This window comes from Limulus polyphemus, unplaced genomic scaffold (assembly GCF_000517525.1).
Source record: "Limulus polyphemus unplaced genomic scaffold, Limulus_polyphemus-2.1.2 Scaffold5054, whole genome shotgun sequence".
In the NCBI taxonomy this organism is placed as follows: domain Eukaryota; kingdom Metazoa; phylum Arthropoda; class Merostomata; order Xiphosura; family Limulidae; genus Limulus; species Limulus polyphemus.
In genome coordinates this window covers 13,418-32,474 of record NW_013670664.1, presented here as the reverse complement: position 1 = coordinate 32,474, position 19,057 = coordinate 13,418, and the positions used below count along the sequence as shown (strand labels likewise).

At 32.6% G+C, this 19,057-nt stretch overlaps 1 protein-coding gene across 2 annotated transcripts in view; it reads left to right on the top strand.

Moving 5' to 3' along the window:
• LOC106472059 (sterol O-acyltransferase 1-like) overlaps positions 1–19,057 on the top strand; it is a 48,242-nt gene that overhangs the window by 17,104 nt on the left and 12,081 nt on the right. For both annotated transcript variants that reach the window (XM_022400671.1, XM_022400670.1), the window contains exons 6-10: positions 5,639–5,766; positions 7,414–7,489; positions 8,426–8,522; positions 9,263–9,536; positions 12,134–12,232. In XM_022400671.1, coding sequence (XP_022256379.1) covers positions 5,639–5,766; positions 7,414–7,489; positions 8,426–8,522; positions 9,263–9,536; positions 12,134–12,232 — 674 coding nt within the window. The remainder of the gene's footprint in view (positions 1–5,638; positions 5,767–7,413; positions 7,490–8,425; positions 8,523–9,262; positions 9,537–12,133; positions 12,233–19,057) is intronic.

Sequence of the window (19,057 nt, the reverse complement as noted above, 5' to 3'; positions counted from 1 at the left end):
CTTGTAACTGGGATTTGTTATAGATCACCAGGTCAGAATGTAGAAGTTAATAAGAAACTGTATTATGAGATCAGAATGGTAACTGAAAAAGATGTTATTATGGGAGATTTTAATTTCAGGGGTATTGATTGGGAAAATATCGAGTCTGTCAGTGAGGGGGATAGGTTTTTGGAGATTGTTCAGGATACTTTTATACACTAACTGGTGATGGAACCTACAAGAGAGGAAGCTATTATAGCTTTAGTATTAGCATCCAATGTGAAAATGATAGACATAGTTGTGGTTAGAGAGCATTTAAGTACAAGCGACCATTGCACTATTAGGTTTGGGATTTTACTACATGTAGAATTGAAGAATAGTACCCTGATTCCAAGTTCCAGCGAAGCCAATTTTGATGAAATGAGACATGATCTGGCTTATGTAGATTGGACTAAAGAGTTAGGAGGAGATCTTGAACAGATGTGGGAAGCATTTAGGGAAAACTGATATGCATACAGAACATACATATTCCCTACATAAAAAAAGGGCAGTGGAACAGAACAAGACAGTATGGTTTAGTAAAAGTTTAAGTGATAATATTAGGGATAAACATAATAATGTTACAACATCGAGGTCACGTGACTAGTATCACGCCACGCCATTCTCGAACTTTCACATCTTTTCCTTAAATCTCGTGATCTTTCTAGATATAGTGTAGTCTTGTATATATAAGACTGGCCACGAAGCGATGGAGAGGTAATGAGTAATTGAACTGCAGTCAGAGAGTGTGTAATTGAACTGAGTATTGTTGAAGTCGAGCACGTGAGACGTTCGTTGAGAATTATAGAGCGACTGTTGAAATTAAGTGTATCATAAAGTTGTAATCAGAAAGAATAAACCAGTTTTATTTAAGAAAGGACTTGTGTCACTAAAGTTTTGTCGGAACGAATTTAGGGAAAATTAACTAACGAACAGAGACATAACAATAAATTCAAGAAATTTAAACTTACTAGAAATAATAAGGACTTGTAGGACTATAGAAAATCAAGAGAGCTGGTTAAAAAGGAAGTTAAAAGGGCAAAAACTGTATATGAAAGAGGGTTGGCTGAGAGAGTTAAATCAAACACTAAGGAATTCTTTAGGTACATGATGGGTAAGCAAAATGTCAGGATGAGGATTGGGCCTCTTAAAAATGATAGTGGGGAGCTGATCTCAGAAGATTATGAGATGGTAAACTTATTAAATTATACGTTCTTTTCAATTTTTACGAAGGAAGATACACGTATTATGCCTCAACCAGAGCACTTAATGTATGGGGAAATTATTGATGTATAAAATATATATCATTTTGAGTTATGAAATTGTAAGAGAAAAGTTGGGAAACCCAAAAATGTCTTCTGGATCAAACAACTTTTATCCTAAGGTTTTCAAGAAACTTAAAGACTTTATTTGTGAGCTGCAACTTAATATTTGTATAGGTCATTGAGTATTGAAAGAGTATTAGAAAATTGGAAGTTAGCTAATGTTAGTCCAATATTTAAAGGAGGTGATAAACATTGTCTAGGCAATTATAGGCCAGTTAGTCTTACATCAGTAGTTGGAAAGGTTTTGGAGAGTGTAATTAAAAATGCATTGCAGAGTCACTTAAAGCAGTTTGATATAGTGTCAAAGAGCCAACATGGTTTTACTAAGTGAAAATTTTGTTTAACAAATCTTGTGACATTCTTTGAAAATGTTACTTCAAGAGTTAATGAAGGAAATACTGTGGATTTGGTTTACCTTGATTTTCAGAAGGCATTTGATAAGGTGCCTCACAAAAGACTTGTTACAAAAATGAAATCTGTGGGTGTGAGGGAAATGTTAATAAATTGGATAGAAAATTTGCTGTAGAGTAGTAAATTATATTAATGATATTGACTCTGGAATGACTAACAAAATATTAAAGTTTGCAGATGACATTAAGATTTTTTTTGGAGTGACTAACTGTATCAAAGATGCTGCAGACTTACAGGCAGATTTAGATCATTTTATGCATTGGGCCAATATGTGGCAGATGATGTTTAACTATCCAAAATGTAAGGTGATGCATGTTGGTTTTCACTATTCAAATTATTGTTACTACTTAAATGGGAATACATTAAATACTGTGTTTGAAGAAAACGATCTTGGGATTGTGATAAAAAAATCACTTAAGTCATCTAAACAGTGTATTGTAGCTAGCAATAGGGATAATAAGATTTTTGGTAGCATCTATAGAAATATTGAATACAAGACAAGTGATATTATTGTTTAGTTCAATGAATTTAAGGACACTTTTTATAATCATATAGTAACAGGTAACTTAGAAGTAATAGAAGATAATGAATTAAAATTAATTTTAGAAAATGGTACTAAATTTTAAATTTTAAAAAAGACAAATCTGAGATCTTAAAAAATTTAGAAAATAATATTGATAACTATATTATTAAATTAAGTAAAAAAACATATTTCCTACCATGTTTCTTTTATGAGTGAAAACTGTATATCGTTAAATGTATTAAAACTCAATTAAGAACTTTTAATTTATCTAGATATAAAATAGACTTGTCCTTTAATGTTTTTAACTACAAAATAAAAATGGTTCAAGATAATTTTATTATTACTCCTATTGATAAAGCTGGATGTCATTATGGCTTTATATGTAAAAAATTATATGCCCAAATTCTAATTAATGAAATCAATACCTCAAGTACTTTTACAAAAACTGTTTTAAAGAAAGATACTGTTATTATTAATATATAAAAAAAGCTGTTATAAAATTGAATGTATACACAAACTGCTATAATTTACCATTTTTATGTGCTATCCTTAAATTCCATAAGAATCCTGTAAAATTTAGATTTATTACCAATTCTTTAATTACTGTTATGAAATCCATTTCCATTGCACTTAACAAAATTTTAGATATTTTGTTTAAAAATGTAGAAACAATGTTATCAAAAAATTCAGAAAATTTTTTAGGGATTATAAATAATAATATTCCAATTATAGAATGTCTAAATAATCTAGATTTATTAAAAACAACAAATTCAGTCACGACTTACAATTTTACTTCATTATATACAACAATAGATTTAAAAGATCTTGTTAGAGTATTTAATAACCTGTTTGATAACTTTATGGATGCAGAGTTGGGTATTACAAAAAAAAAACTTCACTAAGATCCAATGCAAAAACATACTGTACTTCTGCATTTATAATAGTTATATAACTTTCAATCAACAGATCTATAAACAAACGGTGGGTATTCCAATGAGTGCTAATTTCTCTTCAAATATGGCCAATTTGTGTCTATTTTTCTATGAATATTAATTTTTTAATACATTCTTATATATTAATGATTTCATTTCAATAAATAATTTAAACCTCATCCTAAATATAATATATCCTAAGGAATTAACTATAGAAAAAAAGCAATAGCAATGATTCTTACTCTAATTATCTGGACACAGACATTTATTTTGTAGAAGGCAGAGTTCAGTTGACCATTTTTGATAAAAGAAGGAAAATTAATTTTCCCATTCTTAGTTTACCTACTCCCCATAGTGTTATTCTTAATGTTTTGTTAAAAGGGATTATTATATCACAACTGAAAATATTTTTAATGGTATGCAATAGTAATAACTCTTTTATGGACAATGTTTCCTTATTCCTAAATAAACTATAAAATAATGGATATAGAGATATACAACTAAGGAGGGTTTTTTACTATTTTTTATAATAAATATTAATTTATTTTAAATAATAAACTTTCAATCATGAGAAAACTCCTTACTTAGAGGTCGTTAGTTTATCAGGGATGACTTTGAATAACTAACTTATTTATAAAACCAATTTTTTATTCAGTATTCCGGGACTGGAAAGATCAACTTCAAGTAGCTGGGCCTTACTCAGCTTTCCCGTGTCATACTTGAATAAGTTTTTGACAATTTATAAGTAAGTTACTTTTTTTTTTAAAGACCTTTATAAGGGTGGTGGTTGGAAGTTCTATACTGAAGAAATTTTGGGTGGTTCTGTTTCTACTTTTAGAACTTAAATAACTTTAAGGGTAACTGGCTGCAGACAATGAAAGGCAATAGGAGGTTTAAGCACTCACCTCTTCACCCTTGTTTTGATTTTCCATGATAGTTAACTTGTTTAACTTCAGCATTTTGGATTTTGCTTGATACATGGGATATCCCCAATGCATATTTGGGTACTATTACCACAAGTTTTATCCAATCATTACTATGGATGACTGACCGGAAGCAAAAGTAGATGCATTATATAATTTTATATTTATAACTTCCTTCAATTGTTGTGATACAAATTATTTTGTGAAAAAAAATGAAAGAATTTATGTGTGACAAAACACACAAATGGGGAAACAAGAATCCAGGAAACTATAGCAGTTTCAGAAGAAAAATCTTCCTTCTTCAGCTGTGAATTGGGAATAACCAAGAAGTGAAAAGTGTGAAAGTTAGTTTAGTGATATTCAGTGATATGGTAACTTACACTGAAAACACAAAAGTGTTGAGGCTTGTTTTGAATAGGAATTTTGTAGGTGTGTACATATTGCTTCAAACAACTATAAATCTTTTATTGACCAGTTTGACCATTTTATTAACAATGTAGTTCTCTTAAATAGTGAAACTAGGTTTAGAAGTAAAGAAATGAAAGAAACCTCTTTAAATATTCTTCCCTAAACTTTAGAGACTTGATTCCAAACTCAGTGATCTTCAACATTTAACAAGTTTTTTTTTGTTTGTTAAATATTTGTTTTTGTTTGCACTATTTTAACTTACTTAGACTTTAGAGTTTTTTGATTTTTTTCCAATCTATTCAATTACCGTTTTTTTAAATTATTATGATTAATCTCTAATTTTTTATTTTTTTCTATTTCATTTTAGTTAACATTTTTCTGATCTTTTTTTTCTCATTCTTTTGTTTTCACATGCTCATTTTCTCTGCATCTTCCATGAAACACTGTCATACCAGAAATATTCAGAGCTAGTATAAATACTGTACACCACAACTATGTTTGAAATTACTAATGATTATATTTACACTTTCTCTGTGCTACTTGGGAAGAAGGCTGATGCACCTTCTAAATAATCCTCTTGTGGGTCAGTGGTAAGGTCCCCTGGATGGACTAGCACACACACACATTTCACTGTGTAGCTTTGTAGTCAAACAACAAGAACCATTTTTAATTCATGTAAGTTATTCATGTTATAATGTTACAATACAAACAGCTTTTTTGTTAAACCTTTCTGTTAATAATAATAAGGTCAGTAATAAAGTCTTCAAATTAGTGAACAAAATTAAAATTCTAAGTGTTTCCTTTGAATTTGGACCTTTTTTTTGTAAACAAGAAATATGAATAATGGAATTTTTTTTGTTAAACAAAACTTACAGTATAAGTAAGTTACTTATATTCTATATTAAATTTTTACTGAATGATTTAATTAGTGAGGAGCAATTAACACTCCTGTATATTACTCTCACACAAAAACATGTTGTTCAAAGTGTACATGTAAGAGATATTTCTGGTTGAAAAACCAACTTGTTTTGTTGATTGCTGAAGTAACAATCATCTGGTCATTTTAACTTGATATTTATTTCTGTTTTTTTCTCTTAGGTTTATTGGATTATATTTTTGCTTTGACGTACCTGGTTTATCAAATTATATTCTTCATCATTCCAGTAATGATACTAATTTACTATAAGCTACCTCCAATATCATCCTTTGCTATTTTGGCTGAACAGGTAATTATTTCACTGACCAATGACTCAATGACATTCACAACTTTATTAGAATAACTATTATTGCATCTCACAAAGCAAAAAATGGGTAATATTCATAAAGTCTGGCTCTTCTATAAATTATTTAATAAAAATTGAAGAAAAATAAAGACAATTATATTTCAAAGGAAAGCAAGCACTACTAATTAGATTTATCGACAGTTTGTAGAGAATATCTTAAGTTGATTTCTAAATAGCATCAGAGGTGAGTTTTAGTTGGTGTATACCAGTACAATGAGTCAGATTTAGTTAGTGTATATCAGTACACATAGATTGTCAGGTGTTAAAGTTCTGCAATTCTTTATGGTAGGTGTCTCTAACTTGTTGGTAATAAACTTCAACAATAAATCACTCAATCCACTTGTTTTAAAATAGTATATTCAAAACAAGTCAAACATATATACAAATGTTCATTACACTGTTAATCACCACAGTTGTATCCAGGGCTTTAAATAATTCTATTTTTTGTCAAAAGTCCACACGGGCATACTCGTTTACTTCAGAACCCAATTGACAAGATGAATTATTCTTCACTACTCTGTTATTACAATACAATGTGAGATTATTACACTTTAAAAGTTGCCAGTATACATTCTTTATGGCTAAGCTTACAAACACAGTCTAGATCTACTTGAGTATATCTCTAACGAATTTTGCACTAACTTAGTCACCTATATACATATATATATACTACTCAACTGAGGTCCCAAAAACTTTCTTCAAGCTACAAGATGTTATGATGTAACAATACTCACTTAAATCAATGAGAAACATTCAGAAAGTTTGAGTAACGTGATGTCAATTCACAATAACTAAATTACACAACAAATGATTCGTAAACAGTTACATAACAAACCTGCAATAACTTATTGTTTTTAAAAATACTAAATTTAATACACATTCTTCATAATTCTCACATTAAATTTAAATGAAACAGTCATGTATATCTTACACAGATAGAGTCAGGAGTAAGTTTTAGTTGGTGTATACCACTACATAGAAATAGCATCAGGGGTGAGTTTGTAGTTGGAGTATATCACTCCATCGAGATAGTCTCAGAAGTGAGTTTCAGTTGGAGTATATCATTATATAAAGTTAGAGTCAGAGGTAAGTTTAGTTCATGTATACCAGTACATAGAGATAAAGTGACAGATGAGTTTTTAGTTGGAGTATATCATTACATTGAGATATCATCAGGAGTGAGTTTTAGTTGGTGTATACTAGTAATTAGTATTATCAAATAAATTTAGATCAGTACTTAAATGATTTTGAGCTGAATTATATCACTGTGAAAGAGTTTTAAATCAAAGTTATTTTTCTGTTTAACTCCATTAAAAGCAATGAGAGGGACATGTTTGCGCATATTCATGTATCTACTTTGCAGGTATACTGAGAACTGATATAAGATGCTGTAGAAATTCACCCTTAATAGATACATCAGTAGTGTGTAATGCCAGAAACTATAACCAGTTGGTTTTTAGAAGTATAGATTGTTATATTTCTAAAGACAAAATGAAATGCCACTTGGCTTCAAGAAAAATAGTTGTTCTATTTACATGTAATAGTTTCTGATATACTTGCTATGGATGTCTCTTTCACCTGACTGTCTAGGTTCGACTTTCAATGAAGACACATGCTTTTGTCAGAGAAAACATACCTCGTGCTGTTCAATTCAAATTACATCAAGGTAAAAGCTTATACTATTTCTGAGTGTTGATGCTGATTAAATTGTATTTTTTATCCTTTATGATGTTAAAATATGTTGAAGTATGTATCATTTCATATAAAGAAAGTTTTAATCCAATTACATTCACTTAAATCACATAAGTAGTGTATATGTTTTCAATGCTGCCATATTTTTTTTACATAACTTTTTAAATGTGAATATAACTTCAATATTTAGAATGTGCTTGGCATCATAATTCTAAGTTGTGTTAGTAATATATTTCTTTTTAGCTCCCAGTGATAATAGTAATGTAGGTATTATTTTAAAAAATCTTTTATATTTGGAACCTCAGTTCTACATTTACTGACATACATGACTCCTACATACCTAGATTTAATTCTACTATATATTGTACTGCTATTTATACTAGGGTTGGATTATAATAATATGAAATAAGTTATCAGTTTAATGTATTTTTAGAAAATCATTTCTACAGTATGTGTTAATAAAGTATGTGCTTAAGAACACAATGCTGCTTCATATTCTACAAATTATGGATTAAAAACCATGATTCTTTTGTTCATTCTACTAAAGTATGTGCTTAAGACAACAATTTTATATATTTTAAAGTTAATATTGTGATATCATGTTATGTTTTCCATCTTCTTTATCCATGATAATGGTTAGTAACTTTTCTCCAGTGCTTTAAAGATTGTATGGTAAGTCATAACATTTCTTATGTGCTAATGTCACAGCATGTTTCTTAGGCTCTATTATCAAGACATTGGCTAAAGTTTACTGAAGTATATATATACCCATGATTATATGGTTTATATCAGAAAAAAAAACTTTGATTTTTATATTTAGGACCCATCTTATATTATGTACTTAAGAGTTAAAATGCTATATGCTTATGCAGCTGGATTTTTCTGAACTTGTGAATTTTTCTTTACACAGATAATGATGAGAAAGACCCTAGACCTTATCCATGTTTTGCCAACTACTTGTATTTTCTGTTTGCACCAACTTTAGTGTATAGAGATGTCTACCCAAGGTGATTCATACAGTGGTTTCATAACTTGCTCTATTGTATAACACTATATGAATTCCTTACAGTCGCACTACTAAGGTTAATAAATGCAAAATGATACTTAAAATAGTCTATTGTTGCACTTGAATGTCTAGTTAATGGGGCATTATGAGCCATTTTGTTACATGATTGTTTAAGAATTAAGTGATCTTGTTTTAATGTGTTCTTTTAAATTATTTGGTGAAAATAATGTAGTCTAGCCTATGTGGTGATAACATATTACTTTATTTCTTCCTTAATGTTTGTTACAGACTACTATTACTTGTACACAGTTGTAGGCCTAAGTCCACCAATAATTTTCTCACTTTCAATAGAAATTTACTCACTAATGGTACCAGGACTAATGTATCAATAAATTTACTTGTACAATTTCATGGCTAATCAATCAAATAAAATATATGCAACAATACTGATCTGAATACTTTGCTAACTTCTCAATCACTGAATGAACTGAACTGCCTAACTGGTACTCATTGAAACCACTGGATACTAATGTTTATAACTAAGGTACCCATCTAGGTCTTAGTCAAATTTACTATTTCAGCTTCATGCCCTCTAGGTAACATTGAAAATATAGCTTACAAAAATGTTTTGTTCTTATTCTGGAATGTTTCTAGTTTTTTGATATACACATGCCACTGTAGTTTTTAATCTTATTAGTTAACTTTATTACAGTTTCTACTTTGTTTTATTTTCTATTGTAGAACTTTCTGCATCCGTTGGAACTACGTGGCTTGGAATTTCCTGCAGTTTCTCACATGCATCTTCACGTCCTGTATAGCCTTTCACAGATTTGTTGTAGACATCTTTCAGCATGTGGGTCACAAGCCTTTCACCCCTGTTGACTTTGTCCTCACTTTGTCTGGTGCTATGGCTGTTGGTAGTCTTGCCATGTTCCTGGTATTTTATGGTTTTTTACACTGTTGGCTCAATGCATTTGCAGAACTTCTGTGTTTTGGTGATCGTGTGTTCTATCAGGTAAAATACTTTGTATTAATAAAGAACTTAAAATAACTTATGTAATTAGAGGAAAAAAATTAAACCATCAGTGCACTAGCAAAAAATAGCACATGCTTAAAAAATATGATAAAAAAAGGCTTACCAGGAGGTTGAAAATAGTACAAAAAACAGAATGCTAGTTTATCCAAGAAAAACTAAAAAACAAAACTGTTTAAAAATCGTTTTGAGGCATTTTTATCAAATTAAAAAAATAAAAGAAAATAATGACTGTAGTTATTAGAAATAAATATTCTTCTTTTGGGGAAAGATCTAGTTTATAAAGTTACATATAATTTCTGCTTTCATGCAAGCCATAAACGTTAGACAAAATTGAAATATGTATGTGCTCTAACTATTCAGCAACAGATTGTAAAAGAAAACAAACACAAAAATAGTAAATTTAAGTATAAAAACTTTCAGAACTGAAAAAAGTTTTTGCTAAGGATATGTCAGTGGCAGATATCACACAAGTGACTGTTAATATAGTTTCAGTTTTAATGTATTTGTTAGTGTACAATTATGTGATTGCCATTTTTGTATTTGTTTCAATGTGATATTACTGCTGGCATTCCTTCATATAATTTATTCAATAACTGAAAGTGAAGAATCAAGAGTGGACTTATAAAATTGATACTCTCTGGCTTATTGACACTCCTAACAAAGGCCACAGTAACTGTATTTTTAATTAGTTACTTAAGACAAACTGGTGTAACTAATCAAATAATATCGGTTAATCATCCCAAACATTTTACTCTTTCCTCCATAAGAGGGTTAAACTTTTAAAATTTACTAAGTTAATTTTTTACTTATATTGTAAAAATGGAAAACTGCCAGTAGTACCTTTTATTAATTTAACTACACAAGAAAGAGTGAAACTTTATAGAGTTGATAATGTGAAACTAACACAGTTTACTTATTCTATGTATCATGTAAAAAAGTAATGAAAAGTGAATAAAGCTGATTGAATATTATTGTAGTTTTCAAAGTGTTGTCTACTTATAAAATCAGAAGTAGCATTTACAATAGCCAATTAAGAATTTGTATTCATCACAAATAAAATTGTATATAATACACTATAAAAGAAATTGCAACTTTAGTGTCATATAAAAAAACAATAAAAACTAAGAAAATCTTGGGCTAAGATTGCTTTTCCTATAGGATTTTGGGAAAGCATACCAGACCAAAAATGTACAAAAAATGTTTTAAAGTTACAAATAAATAGCTTGCGAAAATGTTGATTTAATGCAGAAAAATTAACATGTTTCATATGCATTTTTATTATTGAGACATTTATCATTACAAGTTTGAAACTTCAATAATTCAATATCAGAATTTTCATTAATTATTCATAATACTTAGGACACAAGTCTTTTTCTTTACTATAAAGACTACAGAAGTCAAAAGTGTATATATATTTTTTTAGCCTTAAAGTTCTTGATTACCTTTTTATTTTCTATAGAAGTACTGATACTAATATAAGGGTTAATGTATTAAAGTAGATAAGACTTTTGCATATAGGAACTTGTAAATTCTTAGTAGTAGTATTTTTGGCACTGACAACAAACAAATCAGTATATTTAGAGTGACTTATGTGGTCAGTATTTCAGAATTATATTATTTTTTATAGAGAGATTGTTATGTGATATGTGCTTAATGTGTTAGCTTAGGTTGCTTTTGATAGACGTTTAAGCTATTAGGTTAGGTTGTTGTATTATACATGCTCAAACCATTAGGATAGGTTGCTATACAATACAATACATGCTCAAAATGTTAGGTTGCACTATGATACATGCTTAGCTTTTAGGTTAGGTTATTCTATGATAGATGCAGTAATTTGTTAGGTTACATAATTTTTAGATTGGGTTGTATGATACATGTTTAAATAGTATTAATACTATTATGTGAACATCATTAGCATTATTTATTTGTTTGTTGTTAAGACCAAAGCTACACAATAAGCTATCTATGCTGTGCCCACTTCAGGAATCAAACTCTAAATTTTAGTACTGTTAGCCTTCAAGCTTGCTGCTGAGCCAGTATATGGTATCTTCATTGGTGGAGCAATTAAAAGCTGCTTTAAGGATTAACCTGAATATTGATTTAATTCTCTTTTTTTTTCTTCTTCATGATTTGTTCATAGTGTTCAATATTGAATTCTCTCTTTTTTCCTGATTTCTTCATAGTTGTTTATGGACTTTTTTTAAAAATATCTCAAAAGTTTATAAATAATGACATAGACAAATTTTACTTGACATATAGAACTTTGAAATATTTGTTTACTGCATTTCCAGTTAATTTGGGCACGTTTGTGAAATGGTAAAATTTTACTCCACCAAGCCAAAAATGATTATTAGTTATACATTTAGGTAATACCGATGAATAGATATTCCACTGGTGATTTATAATAACTTTCTTGAAATTTGCTATTTCATCTAAAAATGCAAATTATCAATCTTTATAAAGATGACTAAACAAATTAAAGTTTTTAAAAGTTTAAATTATAGTTACAAAACATTGCTTACTTTTGGTCAGAACTTCTTATTCAGGTAACTAAAATATATGATATTTTGGAATAGGATTGGTGGAACTGTACATCTTTTAGCAAATACTACCGTACATGGAATTCAGTAGTCTATGACTGGCTCTACAGCTATATATATAAGGATTTCTATCAGGTAAGATATTTTTCAGTAAAATTATTTCACTTTCCCATAATATTTGAATATCCAGTTTATTTCTGCCAAAGACATTGTATCTGTAATATTTTATTTATTATATGAAAATAATGTGAAAATGTGCAAAGAAAAGACTCTTGATGTGATTCTTTCTTTGAATTGTGTTGCCTGATCAACAGCTCATGTAATGGTTCAGACTTACATTCATGTTCTTGACAATTATTAAGTTCTTGTATGTGAATGGTTTGAAAAAATGTATTATTTGTATTAATTTTGATATTACTATAATATTTTCTCTATATATTGTTAACTGTTTTTTGTAACCATAAACTGTGTTAATATTATTATTTTGATAAATAGGATTTTAGGTTCTATTTACAGAAATATTGAACAGAAGTCTAAAGATGTTATAATTTCATTGTATAGGTCATTGGTTAGGCCACTTTTGGAGTATTATATTCAGTTCTGGGATTTTTATCTTAACAAGGACATTGAATTGTTGAAAAGATTTTAAGATTAGGAGACTTGATAGTGTTGATGCATCATCTTTTTTCATACTGAAGGGTGAGAATGATAGGACTAGGGTTGCCTTCAAATGTGGTGGACACTGTTTAAGGGAAGGCTTGATAAATATTTGAATGAAAATGGCTGACTTTGAGTGTTTTATTTTAAAGCTCAGTTTATGTTTAGTGAATGCAAAGATCTAGATGAGTTAACAGGTCCCTTGTTATCTTTAAATTATATGTAAAATATTAATAGAATCCGGTCAAATTGGACCTTTGTTATTGGTGGAGTACCTCAGGGGTCACTGCTTGGGCCTCTCTTTGTTTTTATTTACATTAATAATATTGATATGGGTGTAAATATTAAATTAATAAAGTTTGCTGATGGCATAAAACTCTTTTTTATTCCTAGTATTGAGGATATTGAGGTATTACAGAATGACTTGGACCAATTAATAAGTTGGACAAATATTTGGCAAAGGACCTTTAATTCCAATAAGATACTTACCTCTTCTCACAAGATTAGTTATTCTTGTTCAGTCCCTGCCCTCTATATGCAAATTTTTCATAATGCATGACACAAACCTTGCACACCTCTCTCTGTTGGAAATATCATATTCCAACATGTCTCTCTTGCAAATAATCATATGTCATCTTTTAACGAATAGTAGCATGACATGCTCACGAGATGCATGTGACTCCCTCTACATTCCTCTACCAACCTTCACTTCTCATTTGGCTGTGATCGAGTTCAGACATTTCTTTGTGCTAGTGCTACAGTGTGAGGATGGAACATTTTTTTCCTGCCAAAGTGGTTTCTTTTGTAACTTTACTTTTAATTTCTTTTCTACTATAACCCAGTTCAATTTGTCGCTATCTACTTTGGCAAAATTTGGTCATTTGTGAGTTCTGTTTTGCATTATGAATTCTGGAGTTCGTGTTACCACTTTGGGAGTCACACCAACAACTAATGTTGTTTCTCAAGCCTCAAGTGTGGGCGATCTGACGGTAGATCTTTCTACTTTTATACATCGGGAGATTGAACACTGCATGGGTCAACTTTTGTCTCCTGACATCGCCCAGGCTACCTTCTGAATTAATGGAAATTCTACAGAATGACTAGGATTTTGATCATCTTTTCCCGCCTCCAGAGTTTGCAGTTTCTTCCCACTTGCTACCTTGAGAATCATCTAGGCCTAGTTCGGTCTTCAAAATTTGTAATGTTTTATCCCTTTCTTCTATATCTTATTCCCTCGACCTTTTTTATTACATGGAATCTCTTCTCAACCATTTTGGTTTTACGTCCCTCCACAGGTATTTGGGTACATGTTGATCACTTTCTCTCACTCAATTAATTGAGGGGATCAGCCTGCCATGCCCCCAAGGATTTTGGATCAGCACGCACTTTCTTACCATCGTGCTGACTATCCATTTTTGAATCAGTAGTTGTTGGCTTCATTGTTACCTCCTTGGGGGATGGCTCCTGATTATAATGTTAGTCTTCCCCATGCCCAATATTCTCGCCTTCATCTTACTCTAATCACCCTTCTATGGTATCTCTCTTCCATACATGTCCTCTCTGAGGCACTTCACAGAAATCCTGAGGGTTTTTCTGCAGATGCCCTGCACATTCTCTCCTCCACATTAGCCCACATTTCTTCCTTGGCTCTGGCATTACATACATAGTTTCTTTGTTGTTGGGACCTTATTGGTAGGGACACTGTATTGGCCCAGGTCAGCTTATCTTCTCCGATTTTGCAACGTCATGTCTTTGGTACTGTCCCAGAAACTATCGAGCCTCGAATTACATCAGCCCATCAGCAGTCCACTCTTATGTCCTTTATCGCCAGTTTGTCTCAGTCAGAGCCTCATATCCCCTATTCCTATCTCCCATCGTTCATGATCCAAACCGTTACCTTTCCTACTAGTTGGGGTACTTCTTTTTGTTGATTTCCTCGACAATGAAACCATCCGTTGCCAATAGTACCTGTGCCTACCTGGTAGGTTAAGAGCCAGTAGGAGCTCATCTGTTGGACTTTCTTCCTCACTGGCATCCCTTCATTGAGGATTAATAGGTGATACAGGTTCTGTCAGAAGGATTTGCTCTCCAGTTTCTTTCCCTTTGCCCCATTTCCCTTCCTCTTTCTCCAGGTCCTGTGATGTGCCAGCATCTGACATCATCTCCACCAACTTCTTTCTCTAGCAGCTGAAATGGGCTGGTTGATCAAACTGGACAAGTCATTCCTTCTACCCACGCACTATCTGGTCCATCTAAGGGTCTTTTTCAACACTAATATAAGACTTGCCATGCCTTCTCTGTTACATCCTTGGTCCATGGAACTTTTAGTTCACTCTTGACTTGGTCACTTACTGCTCACGAGGTTCTACTGCTTTTATGGATGTTGTCCTCCATTACTGCCTTATCCCTCTCAGTCATGCCCACATGAGATCCCTGCAATGGGTGCTTCATGAGCAATGGTACCTTGCTCGAGATTTTCTTTCTACCATCATCTCCCTTCCTCCCCCATGTTTGGATCTACATTTGTTCATGGATGCATCTCTTTCAGGTTGGGGGCATAGATCAATCATCAGGAAGCTTTGGTAAATTGAGGGCACCCGATCCAGAGACATGTTTTCGGATGTTAGAGCTCTTATACTGGGCCCATGCACGTCACATTCATCTTATCGCATGTCATGTGCCTGGTGCTTTCAATCTTGTTGTAGATCATCTTTCACGATCAGACTGGACCTATCCTATGGAATGGCCATTGGATCCTCTTGTTTTCTGGGACATTTGCCATCATTGAAGTTCTCCTCAATTACATGCTTTTGCCACGAGCCTCAATTCCAAGTTGCCCCTCTTTTGGTCACCAGTACCGCATTCTCATGCCTTGGCAGTTGATGCTTTCAGCCAGGATTGGTCACACATATACCTGTATGTGTACCCTTCAATCTGGCTGCTGCATTGGGTGATTTCTCCAGTCCATTCCACTCCTTGCTGATTCCTCCTGATAATACCCTTTTGGATGGCACTACCTTGGCTTCCCAGGTAACAGAGTTTGCTCATGACATCACCAGTTCCTCTTTCACTTTCTCCCAACTTTTTTTGTCAACCTCCTACATCCCAATCTCCCCATCCTCTGTCTTCATGTCTGCTTTTTGTTCAGTCCTTGGCAGGAAGATCCAGTTCCACGTGTTGAGTTGCCTCCTTGTTAGCTGATTCCTTATGACTGTCTTCCTTAGAAGTCTACCAACTAAAGTCTATCGCAGTTGGTCTGCTAACAGAGGATTTCCAGCTGACGAGCCTTCTGTGGCTCATGTTATGGAATTTTCACCTGGCTGTTAGACCATAGTTCTTTGATCTCCTTGCTTTCAGGATATCAGGCAGCCCTATCTCATACCTTCCATTTTTCCTGATACTGTAAGGTTTTCCTTTCTCCTGTTCTTACTGGGTTCGTGCATTCCTTAAGGATTTGATGGCTGCCAAGGCATCCTGCCCTTCTGGATTGGGACATTAATGTGGTTCTCCATGACCTCACTTTACCTCCATTTGACCTACTTTCATCGTGCTCCAGAGGAGTTGCTGGATGATGTGGTCTCCTGATCATGTTACACACCAACACTGGAGTTTAGCCCTCTCTTTCTGGGATGATGTGGCCTCCCACTACCATTTACACAAACAATGGAGTTGAGCTGTCGTCTTCTGGTTGATGTAGGTTCCTATTCCCATTTACACAACTAATGGAATTGAATCATCACCTTCTGGTTGATGTGGCCTTCTACTACTATTTACAAAACCAGGAAAGTAGAGCCATGATGTTGCCTCCCACTTCCTTTTACACATAGCTGGAGTTGAGCCATCCCTTTACAGGATGACGTGGCCTCCTGATCCACTTTCAATTCACACTGGAGTTGAGCCATCACATTTGTAGTTCACCCTTCAGTTGGGTGCCCTCATCCTATCTTTATGCAGATGTCAGTTCCTGGAGTCTAGGTTTTGGATTAGAGTGAACCAATCAACGTAAGTCCTCCCATGGAGGCAGGTTGTCTCTTTTCCTCCATCAATTGCTCCATCTGTGTCTTTCATCACTGTGTAGTTAATTGGCTGGTTCTGGTGTTCTCCTGAACTATTCCTGGTTCTTCTTTCGGGGATGTTATTGTCTTTAGATGGTACTGGCCTGTGCCATGGTTGGGGGGGAATTGATTCCATTTGATGGACATCTTGTCTCCATGGCATACCCAGATATTGGTACAGAACTTAAAACCCTGATTTTTGGGTTTGAGGAGAAGATGGTATGATCCTCATCCTACCCCTGCATAGATATTGGGGCTCTGTGGGGAGGTTTTGGATGTAGTTGACTTTCCAAGTACAGTCCAGTGCACCCTAGGCACTACACCTTACATTTCCGCAAAGATTATACCTGGCTCAGAACTAGTACAGTTCCCCACTTCCTATCTTCGGATGTATCTTTCTCATTGTCAGGGGTATCCATTGGACTCTTTCAAGGGTACTTCTTTCATTCCCTTGCACTGGCCCTTCTTCCTTCTCTATGTGGGTTTCTAGCTAATTTTTGAGAGGAGGTAAGTACCATATCAAAAGTTATATTTTCCTATACTGAAAATGTATTTCCAATAGGTACTTACCTCCCACTTTCTGGTGCTCATACCTTCTGCCAAACTTCGAGTGAAGGTTCTGTAGAGGAGTGTAGAGGAAGTCGCATGTGTCATGTGAGCATGTCATGCTACTATTGGTTATGAGATAACGCATGATGATTTGTATGAGAGACATTTTGGAATATGATATTTCCAACAGAGGAGGAGCAGAAGGCTTGTGACATGCATTACAAAAAGTTTGCATATAGAGAGCAGCACTGAATGAGAATAGCTAATCTTGTAAAAAGAGGTAAGTACCTATCGGAAATATATTTTCAGTACAGGAAAATTATAACTTATAGTAAGTGCAAGGTAATACATTGAAGTCATCGAAATTTTGATCACACATTTAATATAGATTTGAACCAACACAATAGCATGTCTGAAGTGAAGGATCTTGGCATATTGGTTGATAAGTACCTCAAGCCATCAGAGCAATGCTTAGTTGCTATTGGTGGATCAAATAGAATTTTAGGGTTTGTTTATAAACATTGATTACAAGTCAGAGAGGTAATTATTTCTATAGATAACCATTATTTACACTTCTTTAGAATACTGTGTACAGTTTTGATTTTGGATATTGGCTTATTGGAAAGAGTTCAAAGGATGGCTATCACAGTATGCTTCCTTGAATGAAAGAGTTAGATGGTAGATATCTTAACATATTTTCTCTTCAGAACAGAAGGGTAACAGATTATCTTATTACAATATTATCCAGAAGACCATTAGGATAAAGGTCTCTGAATTTGTTATTCTATATTCTGTATCTTACAGGATGGGAGGACACAAGTTTTAAGATTTGAAAAAGACAGGCTAAGCTCCACTTGAGACACTATTATTTTTCTAACATGAGTTGCCATTGGCAGTAGTGGAGGCAAGCACTTTCCAGAAATTTAAGAGAGTAATCCAAGATTTCTGAAAAAAGTTATGAACAAGTTTAGATTTTTACTTTTCTCTAGGACAAAATGGTCCTTTATTATCGATATCATGTTAACTCTTTCAGCACGGGGCTCGGTACATGGGACTGACCTAGTAATCATTTTGTGCTTGTTATATAGTTTTCATGCTATAACTTTTAAATCAGTAAGTGATTGTTAATGAAATTTGGCAGCTTATCAATAAACATTACAGTGCTCTCACATGCAAAATATAATTTTTTTTTATTAAGTCTTAAGGTTTGTAAAGCAATGATTATCTCATGCCTTTTTATTCTTTTTGCATATTGTCTATCTAACATGCAAAGTAATTTTCATTTTAAGATTAAAAATACTTTTATGCATCAGAAAATTTTTAAATTTCACATGCAAAATTTTTATAATGTCCAGATAGTTATCAAACGTTTCTTAAGAAAAACTTTATATTTTATCTGTTATTTTTAGTAATGAATCTCTGTACGGATTCAGTAGATTTGAACAATCTTGTAACCACCATAAAAAATTAGGAAATAAATATAAGTTATGCCTCTTTTATTCTAGAATGAACATAGAATAAAACACGAAAACATAAATGTTTAGACTAAATAGCTTAAATCTCATAACATTATGTGCACTCATGTTACCATATCCAATAACATAAAATTGACCTTTGATCTTTATAAAGTAACCTGTCTTGGCTGTGTTTTAGTAGACTAGTACTTTGTAAAATACAGTCACATTTCAATTATTGCACA